The sequence below is a fragment of the Sinocyclocheilus anshuiensis genome, unplaced genomic scaffold (genome assembly GCF_001515605.1).
Source record: "Sinocyclocheilus anshuiensis isolate Anshui unplaced genomic scaffold, SAMN03320099.WGS_v1.1 scaffold579, whole genome shotgun sequence".
Lineage (NCBI taxonomy): Eukaryota > Metazoa > Chordata > Actinopteri > Cypriniformes > Cyprinidae > Sinocyclocheilus > Sinocyclocheilus anshuiensis.
Genome location: NW_015551075.1, coordinates 2,804,722 through 2,827,079, shown reverse-complemented (window position 1 = coordinate 2,827,079; position 22,358 = coordinate 2,804,722). Strand labels below are relative to the sequence as shown.

At 37.2% G+C, this 22,358-nt stretch overlaps 1 protein-coding gene, 1 long non-coding RNA gene and 2 other non-coding genes across 7 annotated transcripts in view; 3 read left to right on the top strand and 1 right to left on the bottom strand.

The window, feature by feature from the left end:
• LOC107662277 (kinesin-like protein kif7) overlaps nt 1–7,574 on the top strand; it is a 28,622-nt gene extending 21,048 nt beyond the window's left edge. For 2 of the 3 annotated variants that reach the window (XM_016452241.1, XM_016452239.1), the window contains exons 13-19: nt 1,831–1,956; nt 2,440–2,616; nt 2,707–2,922; nt 4,030–4,236; nt 4,693–4,891; nt 6,073–6,234; nt 6,946–7,574. In XM_016452241.1, the coding sequence (XP_016307727.1) occupies nt 1,831–1,956; nt 2,440–2,616; nt 2,707–2,922; nt 4,030–4,236; nt 4,693–4,891; nt 6,073–6,234; nt 6,946–7,325 (1,467 nt within the window). In that variant the 3' untranslated portion in view covers nt 7,326–7,574. The remainder of the gene's footprint in view (nt 1–1,830; nt 1,957–2,439; nt 2,617–2,706; nt 2,923–4,029; nt 4,237–4,692; nt 4,892–6,072; nt 6,235–6,945) is intronic. The other variant, XM_016452240.1, reaches the window with a different exon arrangement.
• A 142-nt stretch (nt 7,575–7,716) lies between these two features.
• trnar-acg (transfer RNA arginine (anticodon ACG)) lies at nt 7,717–7,789 on the bottom strand. Its single transcript has one exon. It is a non-coding gene; the product is annotated as a tRNA-Arg (tRNA).
• Nucleotides 7,790–8,187: 398 nt separating this feature from the next.
• Nucleotides 8,188–8,260, top strand: trnar-ucg (transfer RNA arginine (anticodon UCG)). Its single transcript has one exon. It is a non-coding gene; the product is annotated as a tRNA-Arg (tRNA).
• A 5,076-nt stretch (nt 8,261–13,336) lies between these two features.
• Nucleotides 13,337–22,358, top strand: part of LOC107662298 (uncharacterized) — a 14,366-nt gene continuing 5,344 nt past the window's right edge. The window contains exons 1-3 of one of the 2 annotated variants that reach the window (XR_001631202.1): nt 13,337–13,511; nt 15,305–15,370; nt 16,643–17,002. This is a non-coding gene — a long non-coding RNA (uncharacterized LOC107662298). The remainder of the gene's footprint in view (nt 13,512–15,304; nt 15,371–16,642; nt 17,003–22,358) is intronic. The other variant, XR_001631203.1, reaches the window with a different exon arrangement.

Sequence of the window (22,358 nt, the reverse complement as noted above, 5' to 3'; positions counted from 1 at the left end):
CTACTTCAGTTTGTGTGCATTGAATTTATTTAATACACGAGTTTCACAATTTGAGTTGAATTACTGAAATGAACTTTTCCACGACATTCTAATTTATTGAGATGCACCTGTACATGTTGTTGGTTTAGATGATTTAACAAGTTTATACAATTCTTCCTGTCCTGTAGCAGAGAATGAGTGTAATTGTTCCTCAGGGAATCTATAGTGCACTGTCTGATGCAATACTGTAGCTGATGGCTGCATGGTTATAATTTTCTCTCCAATAGTATCGATCTTCGAAGTAAAGAAGTTCATAAAGTCATTACTGCTGTGCTGTTGGGAAATGCCTGCTGATGCTTTATTTTTTGTTAATTTAGCCACTTTGTTTTCTTCTAAAAGAGACGAAAAGTAAGCAGATCTAGCAGGTTTTAAGGCTTTTCTGTATGCAGAAGTACTTTCCCTCCATGCAATACGAAGTACCTCCTTTGTTTTCTTCCAGCTGTGCTCCATTTTCCAGGCTGCTCTCTTTAGGGCACGAGTGTGCTCTTTATACCACGGTGTCAGACTGTTTTCCTTAATCTTCTTTAAGCGTAAAGAAGCGACCGTATCTAAAGTACTAGAAAAGAGAGAGTCAATACATAGTATCTGTTACACCATCAAGTTTTTCTGAGCTATTGGATATGCTGAGGAATTGAGACAAATCAGGACTGTTGAATGATTCCGACTTACCACAGTTGTTTGATGAACTCGTGAAATACGGAGAGAGAAAAGAAACGGAGCGAAAGATAAAAGAAACAGTATGCGCGAATGACAAGCTAACGGAATGCTAGCGCTTTGTGCTAGCGGTTCAGATTACAAAGCGAACTATGTCAAATTAGTTTGATAGATAATATCAGAAATATGGTGAGAATTAAGTTATATTTTAGCAGTTTAAACAACAGAGAGTGATGGTAAGATTCCAACAGAAAAACAGCTACACTGAGTTACAATCGCAAACCACTCAGCAGCACGGCAGACAGGAGTATAGATGGAATTAAAAATGAAGTGTGTAATTCATGCTTCGCTAGCAGTGGAATTGCAGGAATAATGATTGTTTCCAGACAGAGGCTGTGGTTGCCGTTTTTCTTGATAAAATATAATATATACTGTATACACTATTGTTCACGTTTTTAGGGTCAGTGAGATTTTTATTAAAGAAAATTATACTTTTTTTTTTAGCAAGAATGTATTAAATTGATCAAAAGTGACAATACATTTATACAGTTACAAAGATTTCTATTTCAAATAAATGTTGTTCTTTTGAGTTTGTATTTATCAAAGAATCCTGAAAAAAAGTATCACCATTTCCACAAAAATATTAAAAGGCACAACTGTTTTCAACATTGATAATAAAAAGAAATGTTTTTTTGAGCAGCAAATCAGATCATGTGACACTGAAGAGTGAAATAATCGCAGCCATGGTGAGCATAAGAGACTTCTTTCAGAAACATTGCACTTTTGAACAGTAGTGTATAAAATATAAAACATTAAATGTGCTTGCACATTTTCTTCATAAAATATAGAAATTAAGCTATTTTTCTGTCTTGTTTGCTACAGATCACGTCTTTCTTTGTATGGTGCTGCTACTGTTGCACAAATTTTACATTTAATGGTTTTTTGGAGTGTTTATCAGTTTTTTTTTGTTTGTTTTTTTTTCAGGAAACTGTGTTCTGTTCTGTAAGGGCCAGCATTAGTCATCTGCGTTTCTGTATTCTGAACAATAATAATCTACAGAGAAACCTCAGCCTCTCAGTTATTCTTGTCGTTCAATAGAGAATCATTTACCAAGCAGCCTCTTTCTCGTTCTCAAAGGAGCTGGAGATAAAGAACGAACAGCAGCAGAAAATTCTGAGGATTAAGACGGAGGAAATCGTTGCCTTCCAGCGCCAGAGGAGAAGTGGAAGTAACGGCTCGGTCGTATCACTAGAGGAACAGCAGGTGGTTTGAGACAGAAAAACGAAATTGTGCTCCTTTTCATCAAACCCTTCCCACATTGCTATTTACCCAGATATAAAATATTATTTTTAGATCTGTTTACTCAGTCATAGTGTTTAACATAGTTTGACTGAAGTTTGAAGGAATTTTATTATTGATTCCTTGATGCTGAGGGTATGTTTCAGTGGCTTGTTTCAACATGTTCAGATTTCAGTTTGCTGCCCAAATTCCCTCTCAGCCTGGTATTGGTATGTGCTTTATGTTATTTATCTTGGAGCAATGCATTTGCTATTTCCAAGGTCATGGTTGTGGGTTTAATTCCCAGGGCATTAACGTATAGTTAAAATGTATACCTTGAATTCAGTTCCACTTTGGATAAAAGCAGCTGATGAATAAATTCAAAACTTATTTCAACATTTGACTTCATTTCAGAAGCATATATTTAATATGTAAATAAATGCATTCAAAATGTCTATGGTTGAGCAGAAGATAGAGGAGCAGAAACGCTGGCTAGATGAGGAAATGGAGAAGGTTCTGGAACAACGACGGGGTCTTGATGACCTGGAAGGAGAGCTGACCAAGAGAGAAGAAATCTTAGCCAAAAAGGAGGCCTTGCTCCTGGAACGCAGCGGCCTGGAATCCAAAAAGCTTCGCTCTAGTCAGGTCTGTATAAAGTTTGTGTCTTTGCGTTGTCCCATTATCCACCCTATTATGAGTCTTTACAAGTTGTGGTATGGTCTGTTTTCTCTGCAGGCTCTTAGTAAAGACCTGTTGACCTTGTCGAGCCGAATTGAGTCTCTGGAACGGGAGCTGACTGAGAGGAACGGTCTGCTGCATAGTAGCAGTGCTCAGGACTCCCAGCAGATCAGACAGGAGATCTCCAACCTCCGGCAGGAGAAGGAGCTGCTCCTCAAACAAAGGGTGGAGCTGGACGACAAATTGAGGCAGGGCAACCTGCTCTCTCCTGAGGTGAAAAATCTTAACTTTTAGAAGTGTTAACATTCAGAACTGCATCGTGTCTAGTCAAGACACGCAACAACAGCTTGAGGTGCTCTACACTGGACAAAGTGGCCATTCATGTGTACAAATTCATGTGTCCTTCATGTCAGAAGTAGCACAGGCGTTTGGAGTACATCAGAAATAGAACAGGGCATCAGCGGTATGTTCCACCTCATCCAGTGCAGACAAAATCACTGATTGTACTGGGTTTTATTGACTTTTTTTATTGTCCGGTGTAGAATTTCCCAACTAACATTGTTTGAATGCATTAGAATTTAGAATTTTGGAATTTCTAAGCATTTTTAAAATTTAGAAATTCTTATCCAGATTTGTTTGCATCATTAGAATTCTGAGGAGTAGTTCACACAAAACCCCCTTTTTTGCGTCTCGCAACTGTTAAATGCAAGAATGCTAGGGAAGCAGATTGGTCTCAATAATAATTTATGCAAAAGTAGAAGATGCACACGTGTAGCCAAATACACATGCATGAAAACAAATTCACATGCAAAAAAAAAAATATATATATATATATATATATGTGTATTACCAAAAAGCAATTCACATGTGCAAAATAAAATTACACATTCATAAAATGTTTCACAAACACAAAATACAATTCACAGATGTACAACTGTGCACAAAAAGTCTTGAAAGTTAAAAATGTACAAGTTTATTATTGAATCTGAATCTGCAAATCATCATCCGTGTGTGAATCAGCACAGCGTAAAAAAAACACCTTGAAGTATATGAAGAATTTGTCAAATATTTAATATTTCTCAATTTCCAAACTCAACCTCTCCTCATCTGTGTTTGATGTTTAATATGCTTGAGTTGGTTTTTGATGTGGGCCTTGTTTGCATGCTTCAGAGTTTTAGAATTATTAAAGTTTTAGAGTTAGAATGTCTTAACTAACTTTAGCTGGAAATACACGATATGACTTAGAATGTCCTAATCAAATTATTGCTTTAGAATTTTAGAGCTCTTAAACTTCTGGTGTAAAAACATCAAGACCAACGTTGTCTGCATGATGTTCAAATTAAATGTATTAAAGCTGCACTGTCCTCTGTTAAACATCAGGAAGAACGAACACTGTTCCAGCTAGACGAGGCCATCGAGGCTCTGGATGCTGCTATCGAGTACAAAAATGAGGCGATCACCCAGAGACAGAGGCAGCTGCGGGCGTCAGGCAGCATGCTCACCCAATGGGAGATGAACCTGATGGCTAAACTTGCCTACCTGTCCGCCTCTGAAACTAGAGCTCTGCTTTGTAAATACTTTGATAAGGTCAGACGGCATCTGAGTTTCCTCAAATTATCTTGTTTGTGAAGTTATAGGGTGACACTTTAGTGTAGTTGTTCGTGGTGGTGAGTTTTATTCAAAGAGGTACGATCTATTATAGTTTCCAAACGTAATGCAGCACTGAATCCCTGTTAAACAATAACAACACTTGCACGTCTGTGTTTATCACAGCCACACGTTAGCTTCTAGCCTGTGTGGTCACATTTACTCTGTTTTGGCAAATGTAGACACGTTTTCTCACATTATTTTAATATAAGTAACTTTAGCTGTTTAACACATTAGGCAAAGGCAAAGACTTGTGTAATTGTGTGATTTTGGAACAGCGTGTATTGTGGAAAAGCGCTTTACAAGTAAATTGAAATTTAAATATTTGTTTATTCACTTGACCTTCCGCTTCAGCTAAGGATGTGACTGTTATAACGCTTTGTGTGTTTTGTAAAGGTCGTGTCTCTTCGTGAGGAGGAGCGCAGGCTGCAGATGGCTCTAGCTGAGCTGGAGCTGAGAGTCGAGGAGCAGCAGAACTTGGTTGGGTGGTTGGAAGCAGCTCTGGAAAGACAGCAGCTCGAGGCAGACCGTAGACTCACCCAGCAGCAGAAGGAACACGAGAGAAACATTCAGCTACTGCTGCAGCAGTGCCGAGGTTTGAGCCCTGACTACTGCAGTTTTCAGGGATAGTTCACCCAAAAAGGAAAATGGTCATCATTTACTCACCCTCATGTCGTTTCAAACCTATACGACTTTGGTTAATTTTTGAAACACAAATTAAGATATTTTTAAGGAAACCTCCAGAAGACTCCAGGAAACCAAAAGTTAGAAGATCCAAAAAAAGCTATAAAGCCCTCAAAAAACAAATCAATGTGAATTAAGCGTTTTAATCCTAATTCAAGTGAAGAGATACGATCACTAAATTTGATGTAGAGATTTAATTTAGGCTTTTATTTACATCTGAACAATGATTAACACACATGGAGCACATCACATTTGTGACCCTGGACCACAAAACCAGTCATAAGGGTCAATTTTTCGAAATTGAGATTTATACATCATCTGAAAGCTGAATAAATAAGCTTTCCAAATTATTTTTTTTGAGAATCTGAGGGTTCTTAGCAATGCATATTACTAATCAAAAATTAAGTTTTAATATATTAACAGTAGGAAATTTACAAAATATCTTCATGGAACATGATATTTACTTAATATCCTAATGATTTTTGGCATAAAAGAAAAATCAATCATTTTGACCCATACAATGTATTTTTGGCTATTGCTACAAATATACCCCAGCGACTTAAGACTGGTTTTGTGCTCCAGGGTCACATTTGGCAAACATACCAAATAAAAGCCCAAATATAAATCCATTCATCATATAAAGCGATCGTACAAGACACAAGATTAAAACTGCTTGATTCATGTGGATTCGTTTTACGACACCTTTATGACCTTTTTGGATCTTCTAAGTTTTGGTTACCTGGACTTTCACTGGAGGGACAGAAACCTCTCAGGTTATGTTAAAAATATCTTAATTTGTGTTTTAAAGATTAACCTAAATCTGAGGGTGGGTAAATGATGACAATTTTTGGGTTAAGTATTCCTTTAAGCACATTTACTAGATTTTATTTATTGTTATTTATTCTTGGTTATAGAACATTGCTAGTGTTATGTAATTCGGTGCAAAACAAGACTGAAGAACATCTGTTTTTATGGCAGCTGTAGAAATATTTCTGAACTGCTGGTGTTAAAAATGAGACTATATCACCCATGAATTCACAAATCATTATGAGTATATGAGGTGAAAGTATTGGCAATTTATTGTGGTTCCAGAGCAAATGGATGAGGGTCTGGCTGGTAGACAGCGGCAGTATGAGGGATTGATCCACAACCTCAGCAAAGAGCTGAACTTCTGCAAAATAGCCAATCAGGAGCTGAACATCAAACTAAGGGAAATATGTGGCCCTGTAAATCATGCTGGAGAACAAAGCAAAGGTGAGAGCTGCTGTTATTCAGTAACAGTTTTTTTAATGTTTAGTATTTTAGCCAACACATTTTTATTTGTTTGTTTTTCAATATATTTTATTTTTTCCAGTCATTTTTTTTTCTATGGAAGTAAAAGCAGCTTCTAAATTAAATTCTAAGAGTTTTCAGTTTTTTTGTAATTAATAAATAAAGTGAACTGCTTTCTTTATTACTTCTTGTACAGTTTTTATCTTTTGTTGTTCAGACCTATTATTTTCTTTGAAAGTGACTCACAAAAATCTCACCCAGAATGTCTTTTTTTTTTTTGCACTTATTACTATCAAAGCTCAAAAAAGCATAATTAAAGAGTAGTTGATATGAGTCGTGCATCATATTCAAGTCTTCTGAAGTCATTTAAGCCATTATCTACTGACCATTTAGCCAAATTCACAGGCATGAAAGCAAATTCACATGCAAATTTATATATATATATATATATGTATGTATTACCAAAAAGCAATTCACATGTGCAAAATACATATTCATAAAATGTTTCACAAACACAAAATACAATTCACAAATGTACAACTGTGCACAAAAAGTCTTGAATGTTTAAAATGTACAAGTTTATGATTGAATCTGAATCTGCAAATCATCATCCATGTGTGAATCAGCACAGCGAAAAATGCAAAAAAAATGTTTATTGCTTGATTGTTAAATGTTTTATACACCTTTTCTCAGGTCCAAACTGTGACAGTCAGCTTTCAGGTGCGGTCCAGGGCAGACTTACTGAAGATGCTAAGTCTACTATTGAAGCAGAGAGAGTTCAGAAGTCAAGAGAAGAGATGCAAGAGCTGGTACATGCCCCTCGTCCACCAACATGGAGGCGCTCTTCACTCCCTACGGAGGACCAGTACAGCATGGAGGAGCTCAGGCAGAGAGCAGGTTGTGAACTGCCAAATAACAAAATAATTCAACCCGGTATGAATTCCACACACTGGAGCGGGACAGCCTCTCCGCCCCTCACAAGACCATGGAGAGAATTAAGGAGACTGAGCCTCAACACAGGACCACTTCATTCCAATTCAGCAATAATTGATGTTTGGAGAAACCCAGTGTAGTTTGTACAGTTAGTATCTTCAGTATTGTACCAGTTATCCACGGTTTTCAGAATATTGCATCTCATTTTTATTGCTAAAGATTACTGGTTGATTGTTAATTGTTTATTTGTACTTTGTAGTTATCAATCATCCTTGAAATGTGCTTTTGATTCATTCGGTCACATTTCAAGCACTTTTTTTTAATTCAACTGTTTTAGGTTTCTGACACTCTTGGACACACTTTTAGTGAATGTAAAAGGACTTTTCTTTCATAAATAATAATAAATAAAAAATGCCTTCACAGAAAATAAAAAATGCTTAACTAGATAATATTTTATTAAAAAATGAAAAATAAATGAACAATTAAGAAGCAAGATTGTGAAGTATATATGTGATTTTGAAAAACATTAGTCGAGCCAGCCAGGAGTCGAACCTAGAATCTTCTGATCCGTAGTCAGACGCGTTATCCATTGCGCCACTGGCCCGGATGAAGATAGTAGTTTGATAGAAGTTTATATAATGTACGTATATGTATTGAAACTCTTTAATTGTATTAAAGAATGGCGTAAAACGTAATGCCGTCAGCAGAGATGTGTAAAATAACATCTTTAGCTTTTGTGCTACGCAGCGGCAATAGCTGCGAGCATTTTTGCTCATTTTTACTAACAGCACTGTGTCCGATTTTAACCATTAACAGGCTAAATAGTTTGCAGTGGTGCAACTGCCTGGGTAAACCTGAAAATTTGTCCCAAAACGACTATTTCGACGACTAAAACGTCTCGTTTCGAAAGTAAGTGATCTTTTGTCTGTGTGCGCCCTCTTCTGAACCATCTGGATTTCTGTCGTTCGCGGTGTGACACGTGACCTGCGATGATGTCCCGTAGGCCTCGTGGCCTAATGGATAAGGCGTCTGACTTCGGATCAGAAGATTGTAGGTTCGAATCCTGCCGGGGTCGCAGTTTTGAGTCTCTGAGGATAGGCTTATCACAAAGTTTGTAATTTACCTGGTGTCGTTCGTGAGTCACAAAGATAGAAATGAGCTTATTATAGGCTACACTATTTATTTAAATTATACATGGATTTTGTTAGCAATAAGAGTTTCTTCACCAACTTATTTTCAGCAGATAGTAGGATAGGCCACTTAAATTGTTTAGCTAGAACACTTCAATATCAACAAAAGTTGTGAAAATCAATGCAAAAGGTTTTACTTTAGATTTGCTGGTTAGTTGCTTTGCAACGATTTGTACCGTGAAAAGCGCTATACAAATAAACTTGAATTGAATTGAAATAGAAATGTATTTACAGGTAATCACAATGTGATGGTGCGTAGCCTAAAGAGCCACCAGGTGGCGGTATGACACCACACTTTAAGATTCTCTGCTCCGCAGGAATGTGATATCTTTGTGAACCACCCACGTTAACGTTTTTCTGTGAGAAAGTCGATCTTAAAATAGCGCTCGAAAACAGAAGTCTAAGGATGTTTTATGTCTAATGTTTAGTGCTACTTGTTATTTTTATTTTTATTTTTTTTTATCAGAAGAGCAACGTAACGAGTCATTAAGGACAGAACGTTTTTGATCAATTGAATTAAATATAGGCATAAATGAATGACAATGAAACACAGTTTACAAATGTGTAAAATCGACCTTTAGTGACAAGAAATCAAAGAGAAACTGTAGATTGTATTTGTCTACTTTGGCTCTAATTGTATCCCTTTCTTCTGTACTACATTTATGATAGAGACTGTAGGAAATTAAGTAGCTGCTTTTTATAAACAAATTGTCTAAATGATTGCAAATTAGTGATGATTAGAGATTACTGCGCCGCCTAAATAAACGTAATTTGACATCAAAATGGAAAAAAATTGACAATCTATATGGGTGTAGAATACGCACTTGTAAGATTAGATTGTATTAAGTCAAATGTATCGTTTTATATCGTTTTCTTCGACCAGATGATAAAATAAAATTGTGCCGTTTCTGTGTTTGTTACAGCAGGGTGACATGCTATCTCTAAATTTTAAATGGAAATCAATGGTAACATGTTGCCGATTACAATTCAACGCTGCAGCATATCTTGAGACTTTCATTCTATATCTTTAAACTTCAAAAACATGGAAAATAGGACTGTCTTCACAGAACTTACACAATTTTATAAATTCTTTGAAACCATTAACTATTTGTAATTATTTGGACAGACACTCAATAGTATAAAGCGCCTGAATCCGCGCGTGATAAAGAGACAACTCACCGCCAGGGGTCGCTGATGTCAAGACTGTAGCTGGCACACGTTGCAGTTCATCATTAGGCGCTGGCAAACTTATGCTACAGGATTATAAAAGGCCTTGCAACACTTGAGTAACATTAGTGCAACATCAGTGTCCACGTATCATATGCTATTAGCTACAGCAATAAGGATAGCAAGCAATACGTTTTTACAAATCTTAAATATTAAGAACATGTATAGGCTATCATTAGCCCAGTTACTTGCGTAGGCTAATGTAACATGGAGACTGTGGTGTAAAATTGAGTATTTTTAGTTATTCCCATTAATCCTGTTTGTTAAAAAAGCAATGCGCTCTTCTGATATTACTGAAGGTTCATTGTCTGGTTAAAGTAATGTTTAGTGCTGCAGGTTCAAATCAACACAGTAAGTGCTGTAACAGTGGTATGTCCAAACACTCACAGCTGCAGGGCACGACACACTTCGGTCAACAGTCACATTCATTTAACCCAAGTGACCTTTGTGAATGAAGAGAGCGGACTCTTCACTTAAACACACTCCATTACGCGTGTTGGAGTCAAGAAAATATCAGCATTTAGTCTCCATCCGCTGTCGGAATGGCCATTCTGCCTTTAGCCCAATAAGATGCACACATGAATTTGTCATTTACTGATTAATTATAAATTGACACATATAAATGTGTGCGTGCGCGTATACCCATGTTATAAAGTTATTCTAATAGGCTACATTATAAAGCGAAGATTGCTTTTAAATTTTCTTTGTTTAAAAAAATCGATATTGTAAGAGTCATGAAAAAAATTATTAGGCCTAATAATAATAATAATAATAATAATGCAGTAAGCACTGGTGCTCATAATGTCATATTGTATACAGACAATAAGTAAATTATTTTAAACCAAATGAGGTGTAGAAATGGAGTGTATGTCATGTAACATTTTTTTTAAATGAAATAAAAGAATATAGCCTACAGTTGGCCGATGAGAGCAAACAGATGCAGTGGATTTCAAGAAATAGCTAGTTATTTATATAGCTGACCAGTTTCCAATTGAATCTTTTGCGCACGCTCGCCCCTTAAATTATTTATTTCTGTATACCTGTGTTTCTTTTAAAGTGAAAAACTCTATAGCCTATAATACAAGCCATAAAGTCTGAATTGAGGCAAATATTGAATCATACCTAAATATACTGTCTGTAGCAATATAGTAGCAATATAAAATATGTAGCTGTAACATATGCAACAATAAGAAATGTAACTTTTTTGAGGTATTCTGTTGCATGTTTGAATAAAAAGAATGAATGCAGCAGTGGAACCCTAACAAGTCATCAGAGACAAGAACAAAACGTACACGGGAAATATCTGCTCTCCTTTTTCTTCTATAACAGTGCCATTTTTCTCCTGTAACAAACTGCATATTGTTATCAGACATATTTTTAAAACATGATTGTACTTACACTCTTTTATTTTCCGTAGACCCAGAATCAGCTTTATTGAATTACAAGGATTTTTTTTGCATCGTTTCCAGAAGCTTCAGTATACTTGGAGACAAATAGACACATGATAACAGAGTCGCAGTCACAGAAAGATAAACGTATAGTGATTTGCCATGTAAAGGTATGTTGCAAAATTGAAATGATAAATGCGTAAAGCCTACCTACTTTTACAAAATTTCATATTTTGAATTGAATAAACCTCTTACTCATTTTAAAAGGCAAATATTTTAGGCCAGTGCTGAAACTATAGGCATAACATTCATTTTAGGTTACTATAGGAACTCTGCAACCTATAGGCGAGACTCTGTCCCGCGCGCACTCAGCAAACCCTGGAAAGCTTGCGCGCAAGAGAGAGAGAGAAGCGGAGACAGGGAGCACGCGCGTGGGATTGTGATTGGACGCTCGGCTGCCTGCTGCTGGAGTGACGTCACTGCAGGAGAGAACTGCCAGAGGAGGATGCATTTAGTCAGAAACTAGACTCTCTCAAGCTGGAGAGAGAGAACATCACATCCACAGCGCAGGAGGGAAGGGAATGAGACAATCGCATGCAGGTTACACTCGTGCGTGGTTCCATACATTTAAACGTTGCATCTCCTCTCACGTCCATGCATGAACACTGTAAGCATGCTTTTCAAGGGAGGAATTCCCCATCTTGGAAATTAAACTGCCTGTTCCGTTCTCTGGATGGCTGAGACGCAACATTCGATGGCTGACTCCTCAAGGACTGCGAGTTTTGAATGGAAAACGCATCGCTGAAGAGACGCACTGAAGAGTTGGGCTTTTGACTAGATGCTTCTGCGCTGCTCAGAGATTTCAGCGTCATGTTCTTCAACGCGAGACGCACGGGAACCTCTATTTGTCCCCGACACACGGCCACTCGTAGCTTACTTTCTGACAGAGAGGAATATGCACGTCAATTGTTAAAAGTAAGATTTTTAAATCGTCTCAATTATTTCTGCGTACTCGTATTTTTAAACGTGAATTGACTCATAGCACAGCTTGGATCCCTGAATTGTTTTGGTCACGATAACTCTTAGTAACTTAGTAGTCTATAAATTGACTTTAATTTAATAATATATGCATATACGTCAAAATGCATGCATATATGTACGATCCTAACATTTTACGTGAATTGCTTATAACTGACCCCATGTGACAGACAAGGCCGTGTTCACTGGTAAGTGCATGTGCCCCTCTGTACTTTGTACACTCTCAGCAGGTGCATCTAGAATGTTTGGAACATTTTCGTGAAATATGTAGCGTGTGTATCGTTAACAGTAATATGAATAGGCGACATAGTAACTACACAACCTAAGAAGGACATTTTTACAGTCATTTTGGATTATATACACTACACACTTGTATGGCTGCAGGGCTTTAGCCCTTTATTAACTTGATTGTGTAATTAGTGGCGTTTGATTTTGTTAAAGCATGTTTATTGCACTACTCTTGTATGTATTTATATTTATAAATACAATTATATAGCTCTACATTTATTTAGGCTATTTGCGGACATTATAATGCATGCTTATAGTTTTTATAATACAATATGCATATACGTGATGAAAAAAATAATAATAATTTGCATCACTTAGAGTCAAGACCAAATGTAATTAACAATAGGTTTAATTATATGACGTCCCATTTGCGTGAGGGAAACGTGGGTTCAGTAGACACGCTTGAACACAGCCAAGAAACAGCTTCATAGTTTATAATGCAAAACAGAACTGTTGAAATATATTTAACACGAGTCCTTGTTAAATTAAAAATAATACGAACATTATAAGCTATTTGGGTCTTATTTCTTAATTGCATCATTTTTGGGAGGAAAGTAAGATTTATATTAAACTGTGGGCTAAAAGGCCTTGCAGTTTGCGGAATTATAATGCACGAAGTGAAGATGAAATGATGCATGGTGATGTAGGCATGTGGAGGTGTGATGACTGTCTGATTGTTGGGGCCTAACGAGCCAAATGAAATGGTTAGACCTAATAACCGTCATTTCTAAGGATTATTGGTGACCAGAAGGGACAAAATCCCTTTAAATCGGATTGATGAATGGAAAGCCTGACGATAACTCCAAAGACTCCATTTGAAACGCACCCACACCGCAACTTCAGGCCTAGACTATTGTGGATTATGTCTTCACCACGTGCTGGAGGTCTGGAGAACCTCATAAATCCATTCAACACTTGACTTGTTAACAGCATTTACAGGTCTATAAAAAAAGAGTGTAATTTGAGTAATTTGTTTATTGCGCATTAACCCTGTTTTCGTTCATCAGGTCAACTTTATGAGATGTTCCACATTTAAAAAAAAAAAGTGTTGACAGGAGGTAGTTGCTATCTTTGGTTATCTAGCTGTATGAGTGTTTATCTGCCTTCATAAAGCTAGATAACCGAAAGTAGAAACGTCCTCCTTAACTGCATAGTGGACAAGTTGGGAAGCAATGATGGCAGGGAACTGCGTGAGGTAAGCAGGCCCTCTGCTCTGTGTGAATCATACAGCCAATTTAAACCGCTGCTATGTAAAGTAATACGATCGTGCGGATAGGTCACAAGTAATGTTTCAGGCTGTCAGTTTAAATGCACCTTCGGACAGGTGCACGTTTTTGGACTACTGCATCAATTTTGAAAATCTACTGTAGTGCCTTAGTTTAAAAAAAAATCAAAAGACTATATTTAACTTGTGTTTGACTATATAAAAGAGCTACAATTTATTCTATTAATAGTTTTTTCTAAATATTAATAATTGATGTTGATTTACTCAACTGTTTTTTTTTTTTAGTTATAATTTGACCAGTTCAGTCAGTGTTGGTTTTGATGTCAAAGGTTTGCTTTAGTCTGAGAAATAATGAAAAAGCTATGAGAAGAAATGCATTTTATAAAACATTTAAACGACAAAATTGCAATGAAAATTCCAAGGGAAAAAATAAACAGCAAACGGTTACTTTTATTTAGGCTCACAATCAAATTAGTAATTTGATGTATACATTGCATTTTTTAACGCATCTTTAAACAACTTTGATATTCAAAAAGTGAGCGTGACGTCATCGACCCATTCGCAGTGACAACTATTAGGCAATGACATCAAGCTGAAGCAGCTTCATTATGATTGGTCACATTAATCTGGCTGTACACATCAAAGATGAAGGCATGAGGCGGAATCTAATGCGGAATGAAGGCGCTTTTTTTCTTTTTCTTTTTTTTTTAATCCCTGTGGTTTTTTAGTGACATAAGACGTAATTGTGAGACACCAACCCTATAGTAGGCTACTGTAAAAATTGCTGAAAATTATGTAAATATTAGTTGAAAATGTTTAGATCTCAAAATCATTAGAGGTGTAAGCGCCTTTGGAGCTTCGCGTCACGCAGAGCCACACACACACACACACACACACACACATACAGGTTTGTTTTTATGGTTTATGGGGACTCTCCATAGGCGTAATGGTTTTTATACTGTACAAACTGTATTTTCTATTGCCCTACACCTACCCTACCCTAAACCTACCCCTCACAGGAAACTTTCTGCATTTTTAGAAACATACACACACACACACACACACACACACACACACACACACACACACACACACACACACACACACAAAAGCCTGTGTGTTAGCCTGTGTTCAGTAAAGCATATATTAAAAATACTGTATCCTTAATTTATTATTATATTAAATATATTAAATAAATATTTATTATAGTGACACAATATTAGAAACCAAATGAAATTCCTGAAGCAATCACGAAAAAAAAAAAATCATTGGCGTGTGCTTAAAATTTAGGTCAGTTTAATCTGAATTGGACTCAATTGCCTGGCTTATTAGTCTTTGTTTTACTGCTGTATGGATAATACAACTAAATACACAAGATGCATACTTTTGTTTTCAGATACAGAAAGAAAGGTGTCTAAGCTTAGAGTGCCAATTAAACTAAATGAAGAGAAGAGGAAATGATTGATAATTACGACTTGAAAAGAAAAAACAACAACTAACAAAGAAATGATAGAGAACAAAAAAGAATAAGTTTCATGAGTTGACTGAGCAGATTTTACATTCTTTGCCACGTTAAAAAATGTTTCACATGCCAAGTGTGATTTAAGGTGCGAATTCAGCCTTGCTTGAGCTTTTTAATTCAGTGTTCATTATCTGGCTGTCATTTATGTGTTTGTAAATTATATCAATAATTTAAATGTAAAACTGAAATATTCTGATTATTGTCTATTCCTGGTGTCTTTTGTTACTTCAACTCACTGTAGGCTCTCAAACTGCAGTGTTTTTGTGATAGACCAGAGGACTGGAGCTAAGGGGGAAAACGCCATCTGGTAAGTGCAATCAAAGCGTATTACAATGCAACATTGTAATTAGAACAATTAGTTGCAGAGTTAATCTGATTCAAACACACAGTAAATCATAAAGTATATGCTAATGAATTCATGCTCTTGAAAGGAGCCAAATGCAAATAGTAATCCCCAATCAAGTCCAAGACACTATATGCATGACATGAATCTTTCATCAGAAAATCTATATATCTGTTTCTCTCCCTCTTTTGCCATATATATATATATATATATATATGCATAGTCATAAAAAGCATCTGTTTATGGTTATCTGACCTGACCTGTTTTCCTGTTTTTGCATATTTGTGTATTTAAAGACACTAATATAAGTTTAATATAAGTGCACATTTGTACCAGACTCCAACAATTTCTTTACAGTAAAGTGCAGATCATAATCAAAAAGTTTTTCTTAATCATTCTATAGATAAATGTTGTATTATGATGTGTGGCATATGTTTATTTGTCAATTCATATCATATCAGGCAGACATTGTGCAATTCACACAATATTAGCAAATGAATAAGAAAAGGGCTCGCTATGGCTGTTAAACATAAAACATAATTATCTCATAATTATCTGTTAGACATTAAACATAATTATCTCGGGAAATATCCCTCAAATCATCAGGCTTGACCTGTGTAAAAAGAACGAAAATAAATTTAAATCACAATATATTTCAACATGCCAAGGAATCTGTGGTTAGTATGACTGCAGGACATTAGGCCAGAGGCTTCAATGCGATAAATGATCGGAGAGAGGATATTATATGTCTGTCTCCATCTCGATAATGATAAGAATGTATGGGCCACTATCACATTGCATATTACTTTATGTAAAATTAATGTGAGCAAAGAAATTCTGTCATCATTCATTAACAGTGATCTTTTCCAGCTAAACTGGTTACCTAGCACAATTGAATAACGGTTATTCAATGAAATTATGGGTGGACAGTAATTGATGTGGGCTGATTCATTATACCTTCACAGTGACCAATTGCACAGCTGGCTATGAGAGCACAAAAGCCGGACGTTCATGCCTTCGCACGATTCGTGTTGAGCTAACGCACAACTACTTACATTACTAATACCAGGGTTGTCTGAACGTGGTGAAGTTACTTAGCATGACACGAACAAGAAATTATAGTCACCTGATACTGTTTATATCATCCAAAGAAATAATATATAGCAGTTGCCATGACATCTGCTTTGGCAGTGATAAAAGGGGCTTTTTGTCCTTTATTTTCTTGTTTCCCCTTAGCAACTGCCAGCCATTTACACTGCCTTTTTGGAGCAAGAGGGAGAGAGGAAAAAAATGGTGCAATTGTCCAAATGAAAGAAAAGAAAAATAATAGTCAACCCTCATCCTTCTTCTACCAGCTCCCCTCCCTTCTTCATCAACGGAAGCATTTAGTGCCATCTGTGCCCCCGGAGAAAAGAGGAAAAAAAGAAAGGAGTGAGACTCTACATCCCAAGTGCCAATGGGGACAAAGAGGCTGCTAGTTGCCACGGACCACCAGATGCTGGAAGACTGCAAGTCTGAATGAGGGGTGTGCTTTCAGGAAGCCATCTTGATGGAGAAGCTGGCTGCTGCTCCCTAAAATGGCTGTGTTGGCATGAGGTAAGCTGCATCGATGCCTATATCAGACTAGCTGCCACGTTATTGTGTCCGATTTTAGCTCCGCCAGTGGTTGCCAGGTCGTTTGAAACGTAAAGCAAACGAATTGGGCGAATGCCTACACAAAACGTCTCTAAAAACGTGTTTTGTGGTTGCTTTTTTGGCGGCATGAGATTAGGCCCAAATCATTTTCTTTAAAAAGAGCTATCACGCTCTCATCTTTCCTGACTAATTAGAAAATATCCCCGTTATCTATATGCACACGCTCAGATATGCACAAAGACCTTCTGATTTGTAGCGAGCTTTGAAAGCAAATGAATCCCTCCTGCTGCTGCATACGTATTTTCAAATGGAAGAGAATGAAAGTAGCTATTAATTCGTGCTCTTACCACATTAATTGACTGGAGGTTGGGTTATGTGTTATAAAGGACAAAACCGTGCAACGAAATCCATGGTTCAATGACGACACAAAAATGACCACAGCAGATTTTCAGATGAAACCAAAAAGCGAGAGCTGCTTAAACTCACTTGAGAGACTAAGTTAATTGACATACGGCATCCTCTTGACCAAAGCAACAGAGTCAACCTGAACTGAAGAGCACTTTTGTTTCTGCTGCTTAATGATACACCAAATTACTGGCACGAAGGTGCCAAGTGCCCCTCACCAGCTTACAATAGCACATACGCTGCCCTGCCCAACTTTAATGTTAGAAATAGGTCTGCAGGCTCTTACACTGTACCGTGTTTTTAATTATGTTTGGTGTCTTTTAAAACAGCCACAGTTTGTATCATTAGCTGGTCAAGAGGCGAGAGGTGCAAAACATCACATTGCTGCCTCGGTTCACTCGGATGTTGCGTGGTAAATGGAAATGTACGCAGGCCGCCTGGTTGCAGAGAGCTGCGTGCTATGTCATTGAAATGGATGTAAGACACTGAAATGCACTTCACAAAGGTGACTGGTTGCGTCATAATGGATTGCTGGTGATATGCAGAGCTGTGCTGGTGCGTTTATTGCAGAAAATGATTAAAATAGGTGGAATACAGAAACATATTTGCTCTAGGATGACAAATTTGCTTTGCTTTTGTGATGTTCCCAAAACAAGATGAACGCATAGAGCGTAAATAATCAAAATACATTGAAATGCGAAGACGAGACAAATGATGCGTCATCCACTGAATATTTAAAGCCACTGAATCCCCCTCGTAATAACAGAAAACCGTTTTTGCATACTTACTGAGCGTGGAAACCCTGTGTGCCTAAAAGACATCCTTGTCCATAAATGAGCTTTTTTAAAAAGACTGACATTTTATCCTAAAAGAGGAGGCTTGGCAGAATAGCCCATCAAAAAAGACGTGTAAAAAAGATCACTGATGTACGGAAGGTGCCCGTGGAGCTTACAAATAAAGGAAACAATGATGCAAGTGCCTCTGTTAATGAAAAAGACCAGACAAGCTCTGCATATTAACATAATTGCATAGGAACAAGCAGAGAGGACTGAGCCCCCAATTAAAGGCACAGCGGCGCTTTAGCAACGGCACGTGGCAGCATTCTATATTTTGAATGTTTATGTTCAAATTTGAATGCCGACTTTGATGCTTTCAAAGCAGAAAAAGACTTTGATGTTACTGTTGTGCTTGTGTTCAATCTGCCTTTTTTTCTTGCACATGCATTCCAGAAATTTCCAGGGATAAATACACACACAAATATACGATGCAGAAATTTGTCCATTCTGAATGCAAAATATAATTTTTGCAATCTATATTAAGCAGGAGCATTTGCTTTCTCAGTTTTGCATATAAGAGACAAGAACAATCCATGTTCATATTTTTAAAAGAAATAGCCAGATGTTTAATAATTTAGGATGTTTTGTGAGCCTGTAATAGACAAAAAAAATAATAATTAAAGATTATACTACAACACAAAGCTACAGATTTAAGATTTAACACCGCAAATTTGTCTCAATAGATGTTATTATATTATTCATATATGGAAATGGTTTCTCCATCTACATACAGAAGAAAAAGAGATTTTTTAAGATGATACAAAACTGAGCATCTCTATTTGCGACCCAACACTCTGCATACATTTTAAACTCGTCCTTGGACAAAATAGTAGCCTAGAAATGAGAGACTGTACCTTTAATAGAGAATTTCTAATTAGGCTGTGTATCTTGCTGTGAGGGGGGAGGGGTTTCCTCCTTCTGCATCTCTCAGGGTTTTATGTAAAAGACCTTCGATGTTTAAATATCTCTCATACGGACCCAAAACTCATTTTATACCCTTGATCAGAGAGTCTAATGCAATAGTGTTACACAACAACACTGCATTTGCACAAATGGCGCATAATGATAGCACAACTGTAGATGGTTTAACAGCAAATGTTAACAGTGTTTACAAATGTATAGAAGCAAGAATAAATGTTCACGTTCGCATTTGTGTGTGTGTGCGTATAAGCGGTCGAGCAGGGGGAGTGGGTGCTTGTCAGAGCATAATGTGACTGCTGCAGAGCAGTGGCTGAAAAGTGTTAATTATGCCGCTTGGCACGGTGCCAAACCCATACCAGATTTTTCCAGTTTTCAATATGCAAATCATGCGCTGAACTGTGTATTGTTTTTGTGGTTTACCAGTTCTTTGTGTTTTCAGCCAAACAGAATGCGCACATGAGTATTCGAGTCAGAAAAACGAAATATTTGTTTTTTTCCTTTCTGCATCAAGCAAACACAAAAGCTATAGAATAATGCACTGCATTGCTAAGAAATAATTCCAGTCTAAATTCATACAAGCCTATATGCATGAATGGAATTATTTGAAATAAAATCTAATAATTCAAATGTAAAAAAAAAAATTTAATCCTTAGCACATTTGGATTACTGTCTATAGCTCTCTCTGGTACCAGTCCAACGTAATGTGCTTTATGGAGTGGCATATGTAGATTTTAGGCATGGCTGTGATTATATTTTTTCATGGACTGAAAAGGGCAATTCCTTGAAATGTCTGGTGTCTGGCACAATAATCACTTCAACACAAGGTCATTTGCATGTGTGTGTATGATGAAAAATGTGTTTTCGTGTCTGTGTGCAAGAAAGTCAATCAGTTTCAGAGTGTTTTTTTTTTTACACATATTCAAGCATCAATAGCAATACCACAAATGATGATTTGTGATAAATAAGGAGCAAACTGTCAGCTGTAGTCTCTTTGTTGGTAAACAGTTTGATAGTGCCCACATTATTATTCCAGACCCCTCTCCTCTTCTACAATGGCAGCATTGTACGGCGAGTACTTGACGTGGGTCCGCAGTCCCCCCTGTTTCCCACCATTGTCTGAACGGATGGAGTGCCAGAGACAGTGGAGGGTAATAAGCTGAGAAAGATGCTCAGGCCCAGACATAGCCAGATGCCTAAATTAGCACCAAAACCCTAAGAGACTATCCTCAGGGAACGGCTGAGGACGGGGCTTTATTTCTCAGGCTGCTTCGCGAGTGTGTTAGCAGCACTGTATGCTTGTGCGGTCAGGAATTGCGTGAGCATTTGCACAATCATGTGTGCTCGTGCAGTAGATGCACTCCTCTCTGTGACATATTTTTGCAGTGCCTGCTAGAGTATCGAGTTGTTATCGAGTTTAAATCGTTAAAGGTCAATGCTAATTGATTAATATGAGTGTGTATTCTAAAGTGTAGCATTTTATATTGTATATCTTTTGTCTTAGTGTGTGCAGTTTAGCTATTTATTGTATTGTAATTATTGTTGGCTCTTTGATGAATTGCAAATCCAAAGCGACTTGGATTTGCAAGCATCTGCTAAATGCGTAAATGTATTGTATTTGATGCATGTTGTGCATTGCAAAGTATTTATGAATCATAAAATTCTGTGTATATATTAATGCATTTTGCATGTAAAATCTCAAACAACTTGAGCTGAATTTGAAGGACAGTTTGTTCCTCGCCCCCTTCTGCTAGGGCACAGCAGTTGGGCAAGCAATTAATTAAAGCTCCATTACAATATATTACCCAGTAAAATGGAGGCAGTGATACAGAAAACCACAGAGAAAGTTTGCACTGGGACAGCAACAGTATTTCACAGCAAGCAAAAGGTGAATCACAAAAAAAAGGAGGAATTATTTATGCTTAATAAAATAGAAAAAAAAGCAGATGGATGCAGTGAACAGGGGAAAAAAGTATTGCAGGAGAGTTGGAGGACTTGCATACAAAGCCATCGAGGACACTGTGTCACCAACTGAGGTTTTCTGTTCTCGACAGCAACGCAGTGGAAAAAAGTAGGGTGAGATAAACAATTGACGTTAATAAATATGCAGATGAACAATAAAATATGAGGAAATGTGTGTTTGGCAGAGAATAGAAGAGGTGGGGGAGGGCTTTTACTGTCTGGCTCAGTCTGTGGCCCCATGTGGCAGTTGCTGCAGCTGGCATGTTAATATCAAAGGCCTATGGGAGGTGGCTATCTGGGAATATTTGTCTGGCATACTAACAGTCTTCTCCCTGTCATATGTCATCTTTATGTCCAGTGTTATAGGGCTTCACGTATTTATTTCTAAAAGCCAGCTCTGTGAGATTTCATTTCATGCTCTTGTGATAAAAACTTAGTGCCAGATTAGATTTGGAAACATATATGACTGCAGGGAGAATGAAAGCTGCTATTGCTTTCTGAGAAAGTTCACACTTGTATATATATATTTATATCTTTCAAGTCATTTTTAATGAATGCTTTACCAAAGATATCTCTTGAGGACAAGTTGAGAATGGATCGTGTTAATTAAGACACTTAACAAGGGTAGACGAGTTATGAATCGCTTTCATAACTAAGAAATGAACAGTGGTGAGAAATGACTCAGAAGCATCTCTTGAGTTCGTGTTAAAGACCATTGTGTGTTTTACGGTAAAATTCCCCTTGGATACCTCAGCTGTCGATCTCGTCTTAATCTCGGGATAAACGCGATTATCCCGCAAAGGGTTGTTCTCAGCTTTGTATCAGCTACGGGGGAGCTTTGTAATTGTTTCCCCCACCTTTTTCTCCCCCTCCTTGGACGAGTGGCCATGAAAAGCCTGGGATTGAGATTCCCGAGCAGGACTCTGGCTGGAATAACATGCAGCAAAAAGAACCACAGTCAGCAGAGTGGTAGATCTAAACTGAACTATTAAATGCAAAAGGTAATCCAGAGCCACAATGGAGATGTTAGGATCACAGAACTATACGGCATCTTAATCCAGATCATGAACTTGAGAGATGGATGAAAGTAAAAGTACCTTAAAGGGACAGTTCACCCTGAAATACAAAATAATTTACTCACCCTCATGTCACTCTAAAACTTTTGTGCAACACAAAAGAAAGTAAGATTGCCTTTC